Source organism: Carcharhinus amblyrhynchos, chromosome 8 (genome assembly GCF_965287045.1).
Source record: "Carcharhinus amblyrhynchos chromosome 8, sCarAmb.v2.hapA, whole genome shotgun sequence".
Taxonomy (NCBI): domain Eukaryota; kingdom Metazoa; phylum Chordata; class Chondrichthyes; order Carcharhiniformes; family Carcharhinidae; genus Carcharhinus; species Carcharhinus amblyrhynchos.
Window position 1 is genome coordinate 46,118,818 of NC_137331.1, and position 21,996 is coordinate 46,140,813.

The 21,996-nt window shown below is 43.6% G+C and overlaps 1 protein-coding gene across 1 annotated transcript in view; it reads right to left on the reverse strand.

Annotated features, from left to right (window-relative positions):
- Positions 1-21,996, reverse strand: part of avl9 (AVL9 homolog (S. cerevisiase)) — a 167,109-nt gene that overhangs the window by 15,108 nt on the left and 130,005 nt on the right. Inside the window, exon 14 of the mRNA XM_080194003.1 lies at positions 164-217. Within this exon, the coding sequence (XP_080050129.1) occupies positions 164-217 (54 nt within the window). The remainder of the gene's footprint in view (positions 1-163; positions 218-21,996) is intronic.

Consider the following 21,996-nt stretch of genomic DNA (forward strand, 5'->3'; position numbering starts at 1 on the left):
GTGTAGAATGAATGTTTCAAATGGTCCTTCTGCCTTCCCCACAATGGTTTGAACAATACCCTATTTTATGTGAGGCTTGTGAACAAATGAGAAAGTATTTTCTTTCTTCATAACTAAAATTTATAATTTTGAAGATATGTATCCAAATTTCCACAGTACTCACTGTGACAATCTTAGCTTGACATCCGAAACATTGTACTGCCCCTGGAATGGATGCCTGAAAAAGGAAAAAACATGTTAAAAATTCTCTCAATATTTATTTCCTGATTAACAACGAATAAACATTTAACTTAAGCACTGAGCTTTAAATTAAAACTACTTTAAATATCCCTTCCAATGGTCTGTTTGGAGAAGGAAAAGAGACTTGCACTTATAGAAGTAAAATCAGATTTTTATCAACCCTCCACATATCCCTAACTGAATAATATTATTAGGGCAATTTAGATGGTTCCAGCAAATGACATACATCTTATTTACTTGTTAAGTATTCTGAACAAATATATTTGGATGTGGCTAACAAAGTTATCACATTCATACACAGAATCATAGAATCCCTAAAGTGCAGGCAGCCACCATTCGGCCCATCGGGTATACACTGATAACAATCCCACCTAGGCCCTATCCCCATAGCCCCCACATATTTACCCTGCTAATCCCCCTGACACTAAGGGTCAATTTAACACAGCCGATCAACCTAACCTGCATGTCTTTGGACTGTGGGAGGAAACTGGAGCACCTGGAGGAAACCCACGGGGAATATGTGCAAACTCCATTCAGACAATGACCCAAGGGTGGAAACGAACACGGGTCCTTGGCATTAAGAACAGCAGTGCTAACTACTGTGCTACCATGCCACTCATGTACACTGCTACTAAACTGAAACCATTTTTTGCAGTCATAAGTCTAAGCTATTTCATTATAGGTTTTCAATAAGGGGGGACTTTCTGATGCAACAAGTTTTAACCTGACGAAATGTTGCCTGGCAATACCTAAAATGTATACCTAACATTTTGCTGATGTGCAAATAATATTTAAAGTATTTGGATGTGCTCAAGAGGGTACTAACATACAAGAATGATACAAGAAACGTTAGGTTACAGCGTAACTATTAGATCAGGTCTACAGGTGGTTGTTTTCTCTCGAAAAACAACTAAGTAGTTACATAGTTGGGGTCTTTAAAAATTATAGAAGTTTTTGACAGAGTAGATGCAGAGACACAACATGTGGAATTTTCCCAATCCTCTCGGTTTGGTGGCGAGTGGGTACAGAGAACCTAGCAAAAGTCGAAAAGTTGGAAACTAGCCTGTGTAAAACTGCATTGCAATTCTCCCAATGGTTTAGGGTCAGTCATCCCAATAACAAGTGGTGCAACTGCCATTTGCATTTCATTAATGCTCATTAAAACAGCTGCCTGCCAGTATCCTGTCAGACTTTCCAATCTTGCGCCACATCAGGGACAAATCACTTTGGTGTCAAACCCAATTATTGAAGGGTGGCAGGCACAAGAAGGTCCTCAGTTTACTGGCTTCAAGATGAATGCAACACCACACTGCTTCTGATGCACTGTTCATCACTCTGCTGGGACAAACCAGTTCCTGCTTCCAACTCCATGCAGAGCTGGTTTCATGGGCAGCATTGTGCTGCTGGACCCATGGATCCTTGTGTGTCACTGTCTTGGTTCAGTACAGGGGTCTCCAACCTCCCTGGTGCCACACACCATTGTCTGTCTGTGTGCAGTGGGACTCATGTAGCCCCTGCAGCAAAGGTCTGAGGTTTGATTCTGAGGCGGGGGGGCGGGGAGGTGTGTAGAATGTAAGGAGAGGCAATTGTGATTTGGTGGCCTGACAAAGACAAGGGGCACAAGTGTCATAGGTAAACTTACATTAACACAGCAATGCAGTTACTGTGAAAATCCCTTAGTCCCCATATTCTGGTGCCTGTTCGGGTACACAGTGAATTTAGCACGGCCAATGAACTCTAACCAGCATGTCTTTCAGACTGTGGGAGGAAACTCATGCAGTCACAGACAATGTGGTTGACTCAGGTAGCCAGGGATCAGCAATAAATGCTGGCTAGCCAGCGACACCCACGTCCCACGAATTAATTAAAAAATCTGTTCAGTAAAATACAGAGATTGTACTTTGAAGTATGCAAGACAAATTAGTAAAAATGTTAGTTTGGTTCGCAATGTGCTGAAGATTGACAAAAGGTTGAAGAATATAGAAGTACTTGCTTTAGCCTGGTGACGGAAACACATTCAGATCATTAAAGACAGTTGTAATTCCATGTAACATAGCTAGAGTCATCCATTTTATAAGAAGCAAGGTAGTATCTATGCTAGCGGTTCCCAATATTTTTCTTTTTGCAGGCCACTAAATTATCAAAAGTTTTTGTGGACCACAATGATCGCAAGCCGTTCTAAACTTCGTAAAAAAATAGCCAATGTTATTTGACAGGAGTCAAACCTGTATACATCAACTGGTATTAAAAACGCAGCTATTTCTAATAGTTCATGATACACACTTGTAAATACATCGCGCTTATGATAGCGCACATTACCTGCAGGAGGCCTACCAGTGGAAACAGATAATGTTTACCTAATGAGAAGGCTGATGTTATTTTGCAGTTGTCAAAGGCTGCATGTAAGGTTCCAGGAATGACGGCCTCAATCAGAAATCTGTTCAATGTCAAATTTATTCTGATATTTGAGCTTCAATGTGACAAGCCCTGAAAATCTAGTTTCACAAAAGTAGGGTTATAAGAAAAGGCATCAGAAAACTGTCCTGCCTTGTCAGACAGTTCTGGGCATTCCAAAGTAACTTTAAGCTAAAGGTCAGTTAGGTAGTTCTGTAAAAATACAGCTTTAGAAATGGCGGAGGTGATAGTGGATGCCTTGGTGGTTATTTTCCAGACGTCGCTGGATTCCGGGGAAGTGCCGGAGGATTGGAAAACGGCTAATGTTACGCCGTTGTTTAAGAAGGGTGCCAGGCAAAAGGCGGGGAATTACAGGCCGGTTAGTTTAACGTCTGTGGTAGGTAAAATGTTAGAATCCGTCATTAAGGAGGAAATTGCGAGGCATCTTGAAGGGAATTGCTTGATAGGGCAGACGCAACACGGTTTCATTAAAGGGAAGTCGTGTCTGACAAATTTACTGGAGTTCTATGAGGATGTGTCTAGGGCGGTGGATAGAGGAGAGCCGGTGGATGTGGTCTTTCTGGATTTTCAGAAGGCGTTTGATAAGGTACCTCACAAGAGGTTACTGCAGAAGGTCAGAGGACATGGAGTTGGGGGTAGGGTGTTAGCGTGGATAGAGGATTGGTTGTCAAATAGGAGGCAGAGAGTGGGGGTCAATGGGTGCTATTCGGATTGGCGGTTGGTGACTAGTGGGGTGCCCCAGGGGTCGGTGCTGGGGCCTCAGCTATTTACCATTTATATAGATGATCTGGAGGAGGGAACCGAGTGTAGGGTGTCGAAATTTGCTGATGACACCAAGATTGGGGGAAAGGCAAATTGTGCGGAGGGTGTGGAGAGTCTGCAGAAGGATCTAGATAGGCTGGGCGAATGGGCCAGGAAATGGCAAATGGAATTTAATGTTGGCAAGTGTGAGGTGGTCCACTTTGGTAGGAAGAATGGTAGGAAGGACTATTACTTACGTGGCGAAAAACTGCAGCAGGCGACGGTGCAGAGGGACCTCGGGGTCCTTGTGCATGAGTCGCAAAAACCCAGCCTGCAGGTGCAGCAGGTGGTCAGGAAGGCGAATGGGATGCTGGCCTTCATAGCGAGGGGGATTGAATATAAAAGTAGGGAGGTCTTGCTGCAGCTGTATAGGGCATTGGTGAGGCCGCAGCTGGAGTACTGTGTGCAGTTTTGGGCGCCGCACCTGCGCAAGGATATTTTGGCCCTGGAGGGAGTGCAGAGGAGGTTTACTAGGCTGATACCGGAGTTGAGGGGGTTGAGCTATGAGGAGAGGCTGAATAAACTAGGCTTGTACTCGTTAGAGTTTAGAAGAATGAGGGGAGATCTCATTGAGACGTATAAGATGATGAATGGGATGGATAGGATAGAGGTGGAAAGACTCTTCCCGCTCAAAAAAGACAGTAGGACTAGGGGGCACAGCCTCAAGATAAAGGGGGGGCGGTTCAGAACGGAGTTGAGGAGGAACTTCTTCACTCAAAGGGTGGTGAATCTCTGGAATTCTCTGCCCGTTGAAGTGGTGGAGGCTGCCTCGCTAAATATTTTTAAGAAGCGGGTTGATGGGTTTTTGATAAGAGAGGGGATTAAGGGTTATGGGGAGAGGGCGGGAAAGTGGAACTGAGCCACGACAGATCAGCCATGATCTTATTGAATGGCGGGGCAGGCTCGAAGGGCCAGATGGCCTACTCCTGCTCCTATTTCTTATGTTCTTATGTTCTTATGTCACAGGACAGTTCCACAAGGCTGTCCTTGCTCTCTCAAGATGCGGATATGCTGGCGTTGGACTGGGGTAAACACAGTAAAAAGTCTGACAACACCAGGTTTAAGTCCAACCGATTTATTTGATAGTAAACTCACTAGCTTTCGAGGTTACCCCCTTCGTCAGGTGACGAAGGGGGTAACCTCGAAAGCTAGTGAGTTTACTATCAAATAAATCGGTTGGACTTAAACCTGGTGTTGTCAGACTTTTTACTTGCTCTCTCAAGGCCAGGCTTGCAAGGATGTCATCACCAAGGCTCACAAAGGGATTTTGTATCCAGTTGAACTTTGTATCAGGAACAGGGAAGTGCTCGCATAGCTGTGTTTTCAAATTTTGAAGCTGTTCTCTGATGTCATGTTTCACATAGTTTGGAAGTGGCATTTCTGCCATGGCCAAAAAGTCTGAGAGGTTTGCAAATGAGTTGTAATTTGACTGCTTAAGTTGTTTGACCCACATCTGTTTTCTTGATCATTGTTTCTATATTATGCTGCATTTTCACTGAAGTCTCAAATTGAGACCATTTGAGTCAGTGGTTCCTCATTACTGTGCCATGAAGACGCCCAAATGTGCTGCAAAAAAAGACCCAAAATGATTTAAAAGTCATGTAATTAAACTAAAATTAATCTTCATCTTCAGCTCTGTGGTTGAATCTCTGAGACCTGATGAATCTTGGTCTTCCCGCACACGAGCTGGCTGGGGAAGAGCGGCACATGCATGCTTTTTATTTTTTATTTTGTTTAGGCCTATGCACATAATCAACAGGACTTGGAGCTGAATACAAAACAAACTCAAAAAGAGCACAAAAACCATGAGGGAGAGAGACAGGGAAAGGTTAAAAAAACCGGTGCAAAGACAGGAAGAAGTTAAAAACAAAGTTCCAAGTACGGGAAGGAGACAGAAATAGGAGGTGTCTCTCAAAATATTTTATAGTATAGAGATGTGTCATGACATATAAAAGGTTGGTTTTAAGTGTCGAAAATATCTATCATATGTGCCAATTTGGCAAGCCACTGAAAATCATTGAAGCGTTAAGTGTTAAAACTTTTTTACTTGAATCAAGTAAAAAATTCTCATTTTGTCATGCAACTCAAATAGACATGAGTACCTTTCCTCCAGTAAGCCAGTGGATCTCAGGGTGCAAAAGCAGTTGATGATATCACTGTCCATCTTATCATAGAGCTGCAAACATTTGCAAATTCAGTGAACGGGCCTTGATAAAATTAATTGTTTGAACCACTTCCTCCAAAATGGTCATGAGATTAGGAAGCATTTCCTTTGCAGTTAACGCTTACACATGGATGCTGCAGTGAATGGATATTTCTAGCGGAGGCACTAATCTCACATGTAATAATGCTACTATGTCAGCCTAACATTGCACAGGCCCCATCTGTGATTACTCCTGCACATTTTGACCAATAAATCCCATTACGAATAATCATGTACCATCATCAGTGTTACATGAGGTACAGGTAATTGTATTTTCTTTTCCATGGGCCACTTACAGTACCCTCACACACCACAGGTTGGGAACCACTAATCTGTGCTGTTAAGTGTGAAAATAGCATAAATAAAATTCAACAGAGGAAGAGAAGATATGACTATTATATTTCAAAAGTCAGTTAATCTGCAGTTTACCCAATCAGGTTGTTATTGTTTCACCTCAAAATATGATGTTTCTCATCAGTGTGTCCACAGAGGGAAGAGAATACATGTGGGAGTCAAGGGAGGGTACAAGCAGGATGAGAGACTCCAGACAGGTCCAGATTGCCACAAAGCCAAGTGTTAATTCCCGGGGGCTGTTCCAAGCTTCTCTATTTGGCGAAAATGTCCATGCTTTGAGGTTCACTCCTCCCATTTCTGCATCTCCTTAATCTCGTTATCTAGCAGCTTATTGATGAGGATGCAGCTGAAAGTCTCACTTGTAGGACTGGCCAGAATGACTGCATCCCTGACCTCCAATCACAGGTTCTCTCCCCACTCTTGTTGCTCCTCTAGAGACAAAATCTAAGATTGGAGGAGCAACAAGAGTGGGAAGGAGAGATTGGCGGGGGGGGGGCGGGGGAACCTGCGATTGGAGGAGCTGGAGCAGCCAGAATCTTTAGAACATAGAACAGTACAGGCCCTTTGGCCCTCGATGTTGTGCTGAGCTATGTCCAAACCCAAGATCAAGCTATCCCACTCCCTATCATTCTGGTGAGCTCCACGTGCCTATCCAATAACCGCTTGAAAGTTCCTAAAGTGTCTGACTCCACTATCACAGCAAGCAGTGCATTCCACACCCCAACCACTCTGAATAAAGAATCTAGCTCGACATCCCTCCTATATCTCTCACCATGATGTCCCCTAGTAACAGCTACATCCACCTGAGGAAATAGTCTCTGCACGTCCACTCTATTTATCCCCCTCATCATCTTATAAACCTCTACTGAGTCGCCTCTTATCTTCCTGCGCTCTAAAGAGAAAAGCCCCAGCTCCCTCAACCTTTCCTCATAAGACCTACGCTCCAAACCAGGCAGCATCCTGGTAAATCTCCTCCGCACTCTCTCCAATGCTTCCGCATCTTTCTTATAGTGAGGTGACCAGAACTGCACACAATATTCCAAATGCAGTTTCACCAAGGCCCAGTATAGTTGCAGCATAATACCCACAACTCAAACTTAAACCCCTGTTAATAAACGCTAACACACTATAAACCTTTTTCATGGTTCTATCCACTTAAGTGGCAACCTTCAGAGATCTGTGGATATGAACCCCAAGATATCTCTGCTCCTCCACATTCCTCAGAACCCTGCCGCTGACCCCGTAATCCACATTCAAGTTTGTCTTACCAAAATGAATCACCTTGCACTTATCAGGGTTAAACTCCATCTGCCACTTTTCTGCCCAGCTCTGCAACCTATCAATGTCTCTTTGCAGCCTACAAGAGCCCTCCACCTCATCCACTACTCCACCAATCTTGGTGTCATCAGCAAATTTACTGACCCACCCTTCAGCCCCCTCTTCCAAGTCATTGATAAAAATCACAAATAGCGGAGGACCCAGGACTGACCCCTGTAGTATACTGCTGATAACTGGCCTCCAGTCTGAAAATTTTCTCTCCACCACCACCATCTGTCTTCTATGAGACAGCCAGTTACTTATCCAATCGGCCAAATTTCCTTCTATCCCACACCTCCTTACTTTCTTCATGAGCCTATCATGGGAACCTTACCAAACGCCTTACTAAAATCCAAGTATACGACATCAGCTGCTCTACCTTCATCTACACACTTAGTTACCTCCTCATAGAATTCAATCAAATTTGAGAGGCAGGACTTACCCCTCACAAAACCATGCTGACTATCCCGGATTAAACTGCATTTTTCCAAATGGTCATAAATCCCATCTCTCAGGACCCTTTCCATTAACTTAGCGACCACCGAAGTAAGACTATCTGGCCTATAATTACCAGGGTCATTCCTATTTCCTTTCTTGAACAGAGGAACAACATTCGCCACTCTCTAGTCCTCTGGCACAATCCCTGTGGACAGTGAGGACCCAAAGATCAAAGCTAAAGCCTCCACAATCTCATCCCTTTCCTCTCAAAGTATCCTAGGATGTATACCATCTTGCCCAGGGGACTTAGTGACCTCAGGATTTTCAAAATTGCTAATACATCTTCTCTCAGAACATCTACCTCCTCCATCCTATCAGCCTGTGTCTCTCACACAGCCTCAAAAACATGGCCCCTCTCCTTAGTGAGCTCAGAAGAAAAATATTCATTCAACACCTCACCTATCTCTTCTGATTCCATGCACAAATTCCCACTACTATCCTTGACTGGCCCTAATCTCACCTTGGGTCATTCTTTTATTTCTCTCATAAGAGTAAAAAGCCTTGGGATTTCACTTTATTTGGAGAAGGAGCTGTCTCTCCCAAATTTGCTGCTATCCAATCACAACTCTGCAGTCAGTTCCCACGCTCACTGACAGAAGAGTTGTGTTTCTTTTTGAAGCCTCATACTTTGGATGCAGTTGGAACATGTATTTAAAATGGCAGATTTCCAAAATGCCAATGTCAATAAACATCTAAATGGCAGAAGTTTCTTATTCTTGCATGACTTTAATGATGTAGCTACCATGGATCTAAGTGGTTGGGACTAAGGTATAAATATGTTCATTGTACATTTAATAGATCTTGTGATCAGATTTAATCCTTCTACAATATTTAATACTAAGCATTAAAGTCATGGAAAAATGGAAAGGGACTGGATTTGCAACACCAAAGCTCCTGCCAGATACCTGTAATGGAATGGAATTTACCAATGATGAGTTTGGAGACATGAGAAAACAAACACCATATCATGAATACCACAGTCCTTTACTTAGTGGACTGTGTGAAAGGAGTTACTGATCAACCAGTTTGCAAGTTGACAGGCCCCATGGAATGGGAGGTTTGTGTAAAGAACTCCCTCCAGATAGCTGGATAATATAGTACTCAATTTGCCTACAGGAGAATCTCCAAGTTGTCTTCTGTTCTGTGCAACAGTCCTCTTGTTCTCAGAGGTATCACAATTAGTTAATTATTTCCTAAACATTTAAATGTTTTACATGCACAGGCAGGCTTGCATCTGGCCTGATCTCCTGGGGAAAGTTTGGATAGCACTGAGGCATTGCACTGAACCATCTCAGACAGTTTAATTCAGCAGAATTAAAGTATTATAAAGTATCATGGAGAATGGAAAATGGGAATTAATTATAACATTTCAGACTCAGTGGCTAATAAAATTAAGCAAGGTGCTTTATGCCTCAAAAACTCACGAGTTTTGTGACGAAGGTCCAAAGGAACAGAATGTGGCAGACCAAGAGCTGAGAAGTCCTAATGTGAGTAATCGTGACATCCTAAAAAATTATTTTACAGGGCGTGGGTGTTGCTGATTAGGCCAGGATTTATTGCTCACCCTTGACTGCCCCTGAGAAGGTGGTGGTAAGACAAAGTCTTGAACTGCTGCAGTTCAGGTGGTGTAGATATACCCACAGTGTGTTAGCTCCAGGATTTTGACCCAATCATGAAGGAATGGCAGAATAATTTCAAGTTGGGATGGAGGAGAAATTGCAGGTTCTAATGTTCTCATGCATCCACTGCCCTTGTCCTTCTTGGAGGTAGAAGTTGCAGGTTTGAAAGATGTTGTTGAAAGAGCCTTGATAAGATGTTTTTGATTTGATTTATCAAATGTATTAAGATAGTGAAAAGTATTGTTTCTTGCATGCTGTACAGGTAAAACATACTGTTCATAGAATATATAAGGGAGAAGGATAGGGTGCAGAATAGTGTTGCAGTTACAGATAGAGTGAAAAGAAAGATCAGCTTAATGTACGATAGGACCATTCAAAAGTCAGATGGCAACAGAAAGAAGTTGTCCTTGAGTCTGTTGATGTGCATTTTCAGACTTTTGTATTTGTTTCCCCACAGAAAAGGTATGGTGACCTTGATTATGCTGGCTGCTTTTCCGAGGCAGCAGGAAATGCAGATGGAATCAATGAATGGGAGGCTGGTTTGTGTGACGGACTGGGCTATGTTCACAACCCTTTGTAATTTCTTGGTCTTGGTCAGGACAAGAGCCAAACCAAGCTGTGATACATCCTGATAGGATGGTTTCTACGGTGCATCTGTAAAAAAACTGGTGAGAAATACAGCCTTGTAGGGCACCTGCGTTGAGGATAATCTTGGAGGTGGTACTGTTACCTATCTTTACTGACTGTGGTCTACGGGTTAGGAAGGTGAAGATCTAGTGGCAGAGGGAGGAGCAGAGTGCTAGGCCATGTATTTTGCAAATGCTACACACTGTAGCCAATGTGCGAGGGTGGTGAGTGAGTGAACGCTTGAAGTAATGGATATCCAATCTGCTATTAAGCAGAGAACATTCCAAGATATTCTTGTGATTTTTAAATGCTGGACAGACTTTGTGAAGTCAGTTGGTGAGTTATTCACCACAGAATTCCTAATGCTTGATATGCTCATGCAGCCAGACTATTTATATAGTGGGTTTTGTTCAGTTTTTGCTCAATGGTAACTTCCACACTGTTGATAATGGTGGATTCAGTGATGGAAACACCATTGAATATCACTGGGATATGGTTACATTCTCTCTTGTTGGAGATGTCCACTGCTTGCCACTTGTGTGGTGTGAAATCTACCTCTTAATTATATCCCAAGACTGAATGTCTTGTTGCATATGGACTGGAGCTATTTCCATATCTGTGAACTTGTGAATGGCACAGAACATTGTGTAATCATCAACAAAGATCCCCACTTTTCTTCTTCCAATGGAGAGAAGGCTATTGATTTGTTTATATTCATTTATGGTATCTGGCTGTTGCTGGCTAGGCCAGCATTTATTGCTCATTCCTAACTGACCTCCAGAAAGAGGTAGTCAGCTATCTTCTTGAACCACTGCAGTACAGGCAGTATACTCACAATGCAGTTAGGGAGGGAATTTTGGGATTTTCATCCAGTGACAGTGAACAATCAGCAATAGAGTTCCACGTGAGGGTGGTGTATGGCATGGAGGGCAACCTGCAGGTTGCAGTGTTCTCATGCTTCAGCTGCCCTTGTCCTTCTAGGTGATAAAGGTTTGTAAAGTGCTGTTGATGGGGTGCAGATATTTTTCCCTGAAGAATATTAATGAACGAGGTGGGTTTTTATGACTTTCAGCAATGGTCATCATTCAACTTTTCATTCCAGGTTTTATATTGAATTTAAATTCCACTCTCTGCCATGATGGGTTTCAATGCAGATCCCCAAAGCATTACCTTAGTTCTCTGGGTTACTGGTCCAGTGACAAGACCTCTACACCACTGCCTCTCCCCTTGATGGGGCAGCTGAAGATGATTGGGCCTATGACATTACCCTGAGGAACTCTTGCAGTGTGTCCTGGAACTGAGATATTTGACACTGACATATTCGAACAACCACAACCATTTTGTGTCGTGCTCGATATGACTAACCTGTACAGAAACCCCTCCGCTCAAGATTCAGTTCTTTGATGCCACACTCAGTTATGTGCTACCTTGATGTCAAGAGCAGTCACTCTCACCTCAACTCGAGTTCAGTTCTTTTGTCCATGTCTAAACCAAGGCAGCAATGAGGTCAGGAGCTGACAGAATGCGATGGAACCCAGACTAAATGTCAGCAGGCATGTTATTGCTGAGTAAGTATTGCTTCATGGTATGGTTGGAAACACCATCCATCACTTTATTGTGATCGAGTGTGAACTAATATGGTGGTAATTAGTTGGGTTAGATTTGTCCTGCTTTTTTGCAGAAATGGCATACCTGGCACGTAGATGCCTGCATTGTAGCTGTGCTGGAACAGCTTGCTCATTCTGGAGAGCAAGGCTTCAGTATGTTATCAGGACCTAGAGCCTTAGTCCAGTGGCACTGAAGCACCCCAGATTGTATCTCTTAGCTCCCAAGTACTGTCTGGAGAATCATACAGCCATACAGTGCAGAAGAAGGACATTAGAAACATCTGAACTCCCACCTAATCTCATCTTCCGGCACTTGGCCCACAGCCCTGAATGTTATAATGTGCCAAGTGTTCATCCAGATACTTCTTAAAGGATGCGAGGTAACCTGCCTCCACCACTCTCCCACTCAGCGCATTCCAGACCGTCACCACCCTCTGGGTAAAACAGTTTTTCCCTCAACCCCCTAAAACTCCTGCCCCTCATCTTGAGCCTATTCTCCTTGTGACTGACCATTCAACTAACAGAAACAGCTGCTCCTTATCCACTCTGTCCATGTCTCCCATAATCTTGTACATCTTGATCAGGTCGCTCCTCAGTCTTCTCTGCTCCAACAAAAACAACCCAAGCCTATCCAAACTCTTCATAGCTTAAATGTTCCATCCAGGCAGTGTCCTGGTGAATCTCCTCTGCACCCCTTCCAGTGCAATCACATCCTTCTGATAATAGTGACCAGAACTGCACACAAAACTCTAACTACGGCCGCACCAAAGTTCTATACAACTCCAACATGACTTCCCTGCTTTTGTAACCTATGCCTCAATTGATAATGGCAAGTGTCCCATATGCCTTTTTTAACCACCCTACTAACATGCCCGTCCACTTAGGGATCTGTAGACCAACATGCCAAGGTCCCTTTGTTCCAAAGGGCTTCCTAGTGTCCTATCGTTCATTCTTGTCAAATTACTCCTTCCAAAGTGTATCACGTCACACTTTTCAGGGTTAAATTCCATCTGTCACTTTTCTACCATTGTCTTTATCTTCTTGTAGCCCAAGACACACAGTCTCACTTAACTACCAGTTCAATCTTTGTGTTGTCTGCCAATTGACCAATGCTACCCCTCACATAGACATCGATGTCATTTATATAAATGACAAACAATAGGGGGCCAGCAAGGATCCTCCTGTGTGAAATGTCAATTTTTCAAACAACTCCATTTCTCAAATTGCACAAGTTTTGTTTAAAAATAAGTAAAGATATGTAGATGTACAAATAATTTAAATGATTACTGAATTATACCTGTAAACAATGACCCCCCCCACCCCCCAGTTGTCGGATCATTGCAATAATGCTTTTGTACAAGCCAAATCTGAAGTTCTGATACATTTTGATCCTACTCTACCCCTATAATTAGCTTGTGATGAATCTCCTTATGGTGTAGAAGTCACATCATGCCATTAGTTGATGAAATATCCATGCTTTTGCATCCTAAACCTTGAGCAAAGCTGAAAGTGATTATGCACACTTTGGAAGGGAAACATTAGGGATCATCTTTGAAGTAAAGAAATTCCATCAATTCCTGTACAGGACAGAATTTATCTTTTAAAGGGATCGTCGCCTATTAATGGCCATTTTTGGACCACACATGGAAATTCCATCACTTGCAGCAAAACGAATACAGAGAGGGATATTGCTTTCATCAGCACATACTTATACCAAAAAGTACTGACAGTCAAGTCTACACGGTAACGCGGATGAACTTTAAAAAATCACCAGTACCAAGTAGTTTGTCAAACTATTCAAGTGGGACTATCTTCTACTTTGAATTAGACAATACACCAGTCACTTCTAGATGCAAGAGGATGTACACTTGGAGTAATCCTATATTCTCCCAAGTGATGAATATGGTATTACGAGGGAAGACCTCAAAACACCTAACTTTAAGCTGTACTACTCCAGAAGATTGAGCTATTAGTACAGTCAGGACATCTCCTATATGGGGTCACAGTTTTTATCCAAACTAGACCAACTGCCTGCACCCCCACCTGTTCATGTGTCGATCCAGATATGTCTTAAATGTCGTTAATGTGTCTGCCTGGACAACCTTACATGGCAGTGCATTTCAGACCCCCCACCAACCTGTGTAAAAAACTTCCCACACACATCTCTACTTTCCTCCCTTACCTTGAACTTGTGCCTCCTTGTAGCCATTTCTGCCAAGGGAAAAAAGCTTCCAACTGTTCACCTTATCTATGCCCCTCAATTTTATAAATTTTTTATCACATCGCCCCTCAGCCTCCATCTTTCCGGGGAGAACAATCCCAGTTCACTCAATCTCTCCTCATAGCTAATACCTTCCATACCAGGCAACATCCTAGTAAACGTTGTCTGTACTCTCTCCAAAGCCTCCACGTCCTTCTGGTAGTGTGGTGACCAGAATTGGACAAAGTATTCCAAATGTGGCCAAATCAACGTTTTATATAACTTTTATACTTGATGCCCAGCTAATGAAGGCAAGCATGCCATATGCTTTCTTCACCACATTTTCTACCTGTGCTGCCACTTTTAAAGGTCTGTGGACCTGTACTCCCAGATGTGTCTCTATACTCCTGATGGTTCTGCCATCTATCTTGTAGCTCCTACCTGAATTGGATCTATCAAAATGAGTCACGTCGTGTTTGTCCTCATTAAATTCCATCCTCCCAATTTTCCACCCTATCTATATCCTGCTGTATTCTCTGACAATCTTCATCACTATCCGCAACTCGCCAATCTTAGTATCATCTGCAAACTTGCTACTCAGACCAGCTACGTTTTCTTCCAAGTCATTTTTTTATTTACAAAGAGGTCCCAGCACTGATCCTGCGGAACACCACTAGTTACAGACCTCCTTTCAGAAAAACACCCTTCCACTGCTACCCTCTGTCTTCTATGGCCAAGCCAGTTCTGAATCCAACTCACTAGTTCCTGTCAGATTTAATTTTTTGCACCATGAGAGGTCTTGTCAATGATTTAGTAAAGTCCATGTAGACATCCATGACCCTTCCCTTGTCAATCATTTTCATCACCTCCTCAAAAAACTCAAATTAGTGAGAAATGACCTCCCTTGTACAAAACCATGCTGTCTGTTGCTAACAAGACCATTCAGTTCCAAATGCATATCAATCCTATCCCTAAGGATCTTCAACAATTTAACTGTCACTGACATCAAACTCACTGTCCTATAATTACCTGGGTTATCCTTGCTACCCTTCTTAAATAACGAGACAACATTGGCTATCGTCAGGGACCTCACCTGTGGTCAACGGAATAACAAAGATTTCCATTAGAGGCCCAGCAATTTCCTCGTCTCCCTCAGTAATCTGGGATAGGTGCCATCTGGCTCTGGAGACAAGTCTACCTTAATGCTTTTCAAAAACACCTAACACTTCCTCCCTCGTAATGATTTGCTCTAGAGGATTTACATACCCCTCAGACATCATTGAGAAAGCGAGTATTAGAGGAGTTACATTCCGGAATTGTATGCATGAAGGAAGTAATGAGAAGTTATTTCTGGTGGCCTGGACGGGACACAGAAATTGAAGGGAAACCAGAAAATGTTCTTCCTGTATGAAGGTAAGAAACCCAGAGCATCGTTACATCCATGGGAATGTTCTTAAGAGGCTTGGCAACGTGGGCTTTGCCGGATCTTTTGAAAGACATATTTTTGTTAACGGTCGATGTTTACTCAAAGTGGCCAGAGATCTTGTATGAAATCTACTCTTGGAGATGACTATTGAGAGGCTAGGAGAACTATTTAGCAGGTTTGGATTCCCTGAACATCTGGTAAGCAACAATGGACCTCAATGCATCTCAAGAATTTGAAAATTTCTTGCCAGAGGATTGTTTTCAACATATTGGTTCTGCACCGTCCAGTAGCGTGGTGATAGAGATTGACTGTTGTGGAGAAGATTGGTGCTGTCACTGCTCCCAGAAGGTGGACCTCAGGAAGACACCCTTCGTGTTCAAGTGAAGACGAGCGTCCAGAGGGCAGCAGAACATTGATGCTGATTGGCTGTCACGGTGAAGATTTGCATCGGTGCAGTTAACGCTTCCAGAAGGTGGGCCTCAGGAAGACACCCATCCTGTTCAAGGTGAAAACAAGCATCCAGCAGAGCAGCAATGCTGATCAGTTGTCGTGGGAAAGATTTGCATCGGCGCAGACACTGCTTCCAGCAGGTGGTTTGCAGAGGAGCTGTTGTTAAGGGACAATATGGCAGTGACATGCTCCTCCTGCTAGATCTGGGAAATTAGGGAGCAATTTAGTCACACTAACAACTTTATCTGCGAGAAACGTGTCCAGCTTAGGCTCCTCACAGACTGCATTGTTCGGTTGGAATGGCAGCTGGACACACTGTGGAGCATATAGGGGGCAAACTGTGAGATAGACACTAGTTACAGCGAGGTTGTCATACCACAGGTTCAGACAGGTAGATAGGTGACTGCCAGAGAGACAGGCAGGGAGTGCAGGAGTCTCCTGTGGTTATTCCCCTTTCAAACAGGTATACTGTTTTGGATACTATTGCGGGGGAACAGCTTCCCAGGGGAAAGAGACCAGCAGCAGCCAGGTCTGTGAAACCAGATCTGGCTCTGCTGTACAGCAGGGTTGGGCAAAGAGCAAGTGAGCAGTACTAATAGGAGACTCGCAAGTTAAAGGCAAGGACAGGCGTTTCTGTGGCCGCAATTGAGACTTCAAGATGGTGTGTTGCCTCCCTGGTGCCAGGGTCAAGGACATCTCTGAGCGATTGCAAGACATTCTTAAGGGGAAGGGTGAGCAGCCAGAGGTCATTGTACATATTGGTACCAACGACATAGTTAGGAAAAGGGATGGGGTCCTGAAACGTGAACAGAGTGTTAGGCAGAAGGCTAATGTGCAGGACCTCGAGGATAGTAATTTCCATGCTACTGCCTTTGCCATGTGCTAGTGAGTAGGAATAGGAAGATTAGGCCAATGAATGCATGGCTCGAGAGTTGGTGCAGGAGGCAGGGATTTAGATTTGTGGATCACTGGAATCTCTTCGGGAGCCAGGGTGATCTGTACAAGAGGGACAGGTTACATCTGAACAGGAGGAGGACTAACATCCTGGCAGAGAGATTGGCTAGAGCCGCTCAAGAGAGTTTAAACTAGTTTGGCAGGGGGATGGGGCCCAAAGCAATAAGTAGACAGAAGAGAAGTTGAGGACAGCACAAGTTAAAGAGAGCACATTAAATAAAAACGTCAGTGTCTATAATCCTAGTTCTAGGCAGATCAGGCAAAAGCAGGGCACAGAGAACAAGAGAAGTCCAGATTAAACTGCACTGATTTCAATGCAAGAGGCTGATGGACAAGGCAGTTGAACTTAGGGCATGGGTAGCTACATGGGACTGGGGTATTATAGCTTTTACTGAAACATGGCTTGTGGGGGACAGAACTGGCAGCTCAATGTTCCAGGGTACAGATGCTATGGAAAAAAAAACGATAGGAGGTAAGAGAGGAGGGGGAGATGCACTTTTCATTAAGGAAAACGTCAATGACAATACTGAGAGAGGATATTTCTGAGGGTCAGCCACTGCGGCTATGTGAGTAGAACTGAGAACTAAGGGGAAAATCACTTTGATAAGATTGTACTACAGGCCCTCAAATAGTCAGCAGAAAATTGAGGAGCAAATAACATAAGCAAGTAACAGATAGCTCCAAGAAAAATAGGATGGTAATAGTAGGGGACTTGAACTTTCCCAACATTGGCTGGGATAGCTTGGATGGAGAGAAATTTGTTGAGTGTATTCAGGAGGAATTTCTCATTCAGCATGTGAATGGCCCGATTAGAGAGGGGGCAAAACTTAACTTTTGGTCGCTGCACTTACACAAGGATATTTTGGCCTTGGAGGGAGTGCAGAGGAGGTTTACTAGACTGATACCGGAGTTGAGGGGGTTGAACTATGAGGAGAGGCTGAATAAACTAGGCTTGTACTCATTAGAGTTTAGAAGAATGAGGGGAGATCTCATTGAGACGTATAAGATGATGAATGGGATGGATAGGATAGAGGTGGAGAGGCTCTTCCTGCTCAGAAAGGACAGTAGGACTGGAGGGAACAGCCTCAAGATAAAGGGGGGGCGGTTTAGAACAGAGTTGAGGAGGAACTTCTTCACTCAAAGGGTGGTGAATCTCTGGAATTCTCTGCCCGTTGAAGTGGTGGAGGCTGCCTCGCTAAATATATTTAAGATGCGGGTTGATAGGTTTTTGATAGGCAAGGGGATTAAGGGTTATGGGGAGAGGGCGGGAATGTGGAACTGAGACACGACAGATCAGCCATGATCTTATTGAGTGGTGGGGCAGGCTTGAGGGGCTAGATGGCCTACTCCTGCTCCTATTTCTTATGTTCTTATGTTACCACTTCTTGGGAAGTAAGGAAGGGCAGGTGGCAGAAGTGTTAGTGAGGGATCCCTTTGGAACCAGTGACCATAATGCTATTGGTTTTAAGACACCATGGAGAATGATAGGTCTGGCCCAGAAGTTAAAATTGTAAATTGGGCCAGGCCAATTTTGATGGTATTAGACAAGAACTTTCAAAAGTTGACTGGAGGAATCTGTCAGCAGGCAAAGGGACAGCTGGTAAGTAGGAGGCTTTCAAAAGTGTGTTAACCAGGGTTCAGGGGAAGCACATTCCTTTCAGAGTGAAAGTACAGAACACTAGATGACTGGGCATATTAAGGCCCTGGTTAAGGAGTCACGTGACATGCATAGGCAGCTGGGATCAAGTGGATTCCTTGAAGAGTATAGAGGGTATAGTAGAGTTGAGAGAGAAATCAAAAGGGCAAAAAAGGGACGAGATTGCTTTGGCAGATCAGGCACAGAAGAATCCAAAGAGCTTCTACAAATACATAAAGGACAAAAGAATAACTAGGGAGAGAGTAGGATCTCTTAAGGACCAAAAGTTATGTGCAAATTGTTGGAGTAAAATCAAAATTAAAGGATACAAGATGGTTACCTGGTACAAAATGGACTCTGGGAAAAGGCATTAAGATGTACTGACTTGGGCACAGACATTGCCCAAAGAGTTAAAGCCTGTTAGTGCCTGCATCAGTGCAGGAAATAGATCAGATCTTGAGGCACCTTAACTTGAGATAAAGCAGAGCCAAAACAATGAGTTTCAGTTCACGAGATCAGTCATTGATGAGGGGGCATAAATGTATCTTCTTTATATATAATGACGTGTTAACTGCCAATGTCCGTACTTATCTACTCTATATGTAACAATGTGTGAACGGCTAATGTCCGTACTTGTCCATTATTTGAAAACATATAAAACATGCTCAACTGCCATTTTAAAGTTGAGAAGGTATGTGCATTGCAGAGAGCCCAACGTTTCTCCCAAAGCTTTGTCCGATAAAACTGAGTGTTGAATCTTAGATGTGACTCCAAGTGGTGATTTTCCCATAGCAAGATCCACAAGAGATGGGTGAGATCCTAAATGAATATTTCTCATCAGTATTTATTGAAAAACGCATGGATGTTAGGGAATTTGGGGAAACAAATAATGATTTCTTGACGAGGGCATACATTACAGAGGTGATGGTGCTGGTAGTTTTAAAATGCATCAAGATAGATAAATCCCTGGAACCTGATGAAGTGTATCCCAGGACATTGTGGGAGACGAGGGAGAAATCTATGAGTCCCCTAGCAGAGATATTTCAATCATCGACAGCCACAGGTGAGGTGCCTGAAGACTAGAGGATGGTAAATGTGCCTTTGTTTAAGAAGGGTTGCAGGGAAAAGCTTGGGAATTACAGGCTAGTGAGCCTCACATCTGTAGTGGATAAGTTGTTAGGTCATCTGAGACAGGATCTACAGGCATTTAGACAGCAAGAACTGATGAGCGTCAGTCAGCATGGCTTTCTGAGTGGAAAATCATGACTCATGAATTTGACTTAAGGTTTTTAAGGAGTAACCAAGAAGATAAGAGCAGTGCACTTGATGTTGTCTACATGGACTTTAGCAAGGCCTTTGCAAGGTACTGCAAGGTAGGCTGTTGCATGAGATTAAATCTCAAGGGATCCAGGGCAAGGTGGCCAAATGATACAAAATTGGCTTGATGACATAAGACAAAGGGTGGTTATAGCGAGAGGGTTGTTTTCCAAACTGGAGACTATGACCAGCGGTATGCCTCAGGGTTCAGTGCTGGATCCAGTGTTATTTGTCATTTATATTAATGATTTGGATGAGAATTTAGGAGGCATGGTTAGACTAGTGGAGTGCCCCAGGGGTCGGTGCTGGGGCCTCAGCTATTCACCATTTATATAGATGATCTGGAGGAGGGAACCGAGTGTATGGTGTCAAAATTTGCTGATGACACCAAGATTGGTGGAACGGCAAATTGTGCGGAGGGTGTGGAGAGTCTGCAGAAGGATCTAGATAGGCTGGACAAATCGGCCAGGAACTGGCAAATGGAATTTAATGTTGGCAAATGTGAGGTTGTCCACTTTGGTAGGAATAATGGTAGGAAGGACTATTACTTACATGGCGAAAAACTGCAGCAGGCGACGGTGCAGAGGGACCTCGGGGTCCTTGTGCATGAGTCACAAAAACCCAGCCTGCAGGTGCAGCAGGTGGTCAGGAAGGCAAATGGGATGCTGGCCTTCATAGCGAGGGGGATTGAATATAAAAGTAGGGAGGTCTTGCTGCAGCTGTATAGGGCACTGGTGAGGCCGCAGCTGGAGTACTGTGTGCAGTTTTGGTCGCCGCACTTACGCAAGGATATTTTGGCCTTGGAGGGAGTGCAGAGGAGGTTTACTAGGCTGATTCCGGAGTTGAGGGGGTTGAACTATGAGCAGAGGCTGAATAGACTGGGCTTGTACTAGTTGGAGTTTAGAAGAATGAGGGGAGATCTCATTGAGACATATAAGATGTTGAGTGGGATGGATAGGATAGAGGTGGAGAGGCTCTTCCTGCTCAGAAAGGACAGTAGGACTAGAGGGCACAGCCTCAAGATAAAGGGGGGGGGGGCAGTTTAGAACGGAGTTGAGGAGGAACTTCTTCACTCAAAGGGTGGTGAATCTCTGGAATTCTCTGCCCGTTGAAGTGGTGGAGGCTGCCTCGCTCAATATTTTTAAGACGTGGGTTGATAGGTTTTTGATAGGCAAGGGGATTAAGGGTTATGGGGAGAGGGCAGGAATGTGGAACTGAGCCACGACAGATCAGCCATGATCTTACTGAATGGCGGGGCAGGCTCGAGGGGCTAGATGGCCTACTCCTGCTCCTATTTCTTATGTTCTTATTTATGTAAGTTAGAAGATGATACCAAGATTGGTGGCATGGTGAACAGTGAAAGTTATCTAGGATTGCAATGGGATCTTGATCAATTGGGCTAGTGGGCTGATGAATGGCAGATGGAGTTTAATTTAGATAAATGTGAGGTGATGCATTTTGGTAGACTGAACCAGGGCAGGACTTACTCAGTTAACAGTAGGCCTCTGGGGAGAGTTATTGAACAAAAAGATCCAGGGGCATAGGTTCACAGCTCCTTGAAAGTGGAATCACAGGTGGACACAGTGGTGAAGGCTGCATTCAGCATGCTTGGTTTCATTGGTCAGAACATTGAATACAGAAGTTGGAAAGTCTTGTTGAAGTTGCACAAAACATTAATAAGGCCAAACTTGGAAGAATGTGTGCAATTCTGGTCACCCCATTATAGAAAGAATATTAAACTCGAAAAAGAGTGCAGAAAAGATTTATAAGGATGCTACCTGGACTTGGGTTGTAAGGAGAGGCTGAATAGATGGGGACTTTTTTCCCTGGGGCATAGGAGACTTAGTGGTGATCTTATAGAGGTCCATAAAATAATGAAGGGCATAGATAGATATGACAGATAGCCAACATCTTTTCTCAAAGGTAGTGGAGTCTAAAATTAGAGGGCATAGGTTTAAGGTGAGAGGAAAGAGATACAAAAGCGTCCAGAGGGGCAATTTTCTCCACACAGAGGGTGGTGCATGACTGGAACAAGCTGCCAGAGGTAATAGTAGAGGCAGGTACAATCTTGTACCTGACATGGAAGTGCCTGTTTCCATGCTGTAAACTTCTATGACTCTATCCTGTTATGAATGAACTGGCAGAACATTTTGGTCAAACCATGAAAAATACATTGAGAGAAATCAGGGAACAAAATTCTCTCGTCAAACATCTTAGCTAATTCCTACTAATGCATAGGAATACCACCCATTCTACAACCAAGATTTCTCCTGCATTATTAATAATCAAACAATGTGGTTGACTCTCAACTGCCCTGCGTAATGGCCTAGCA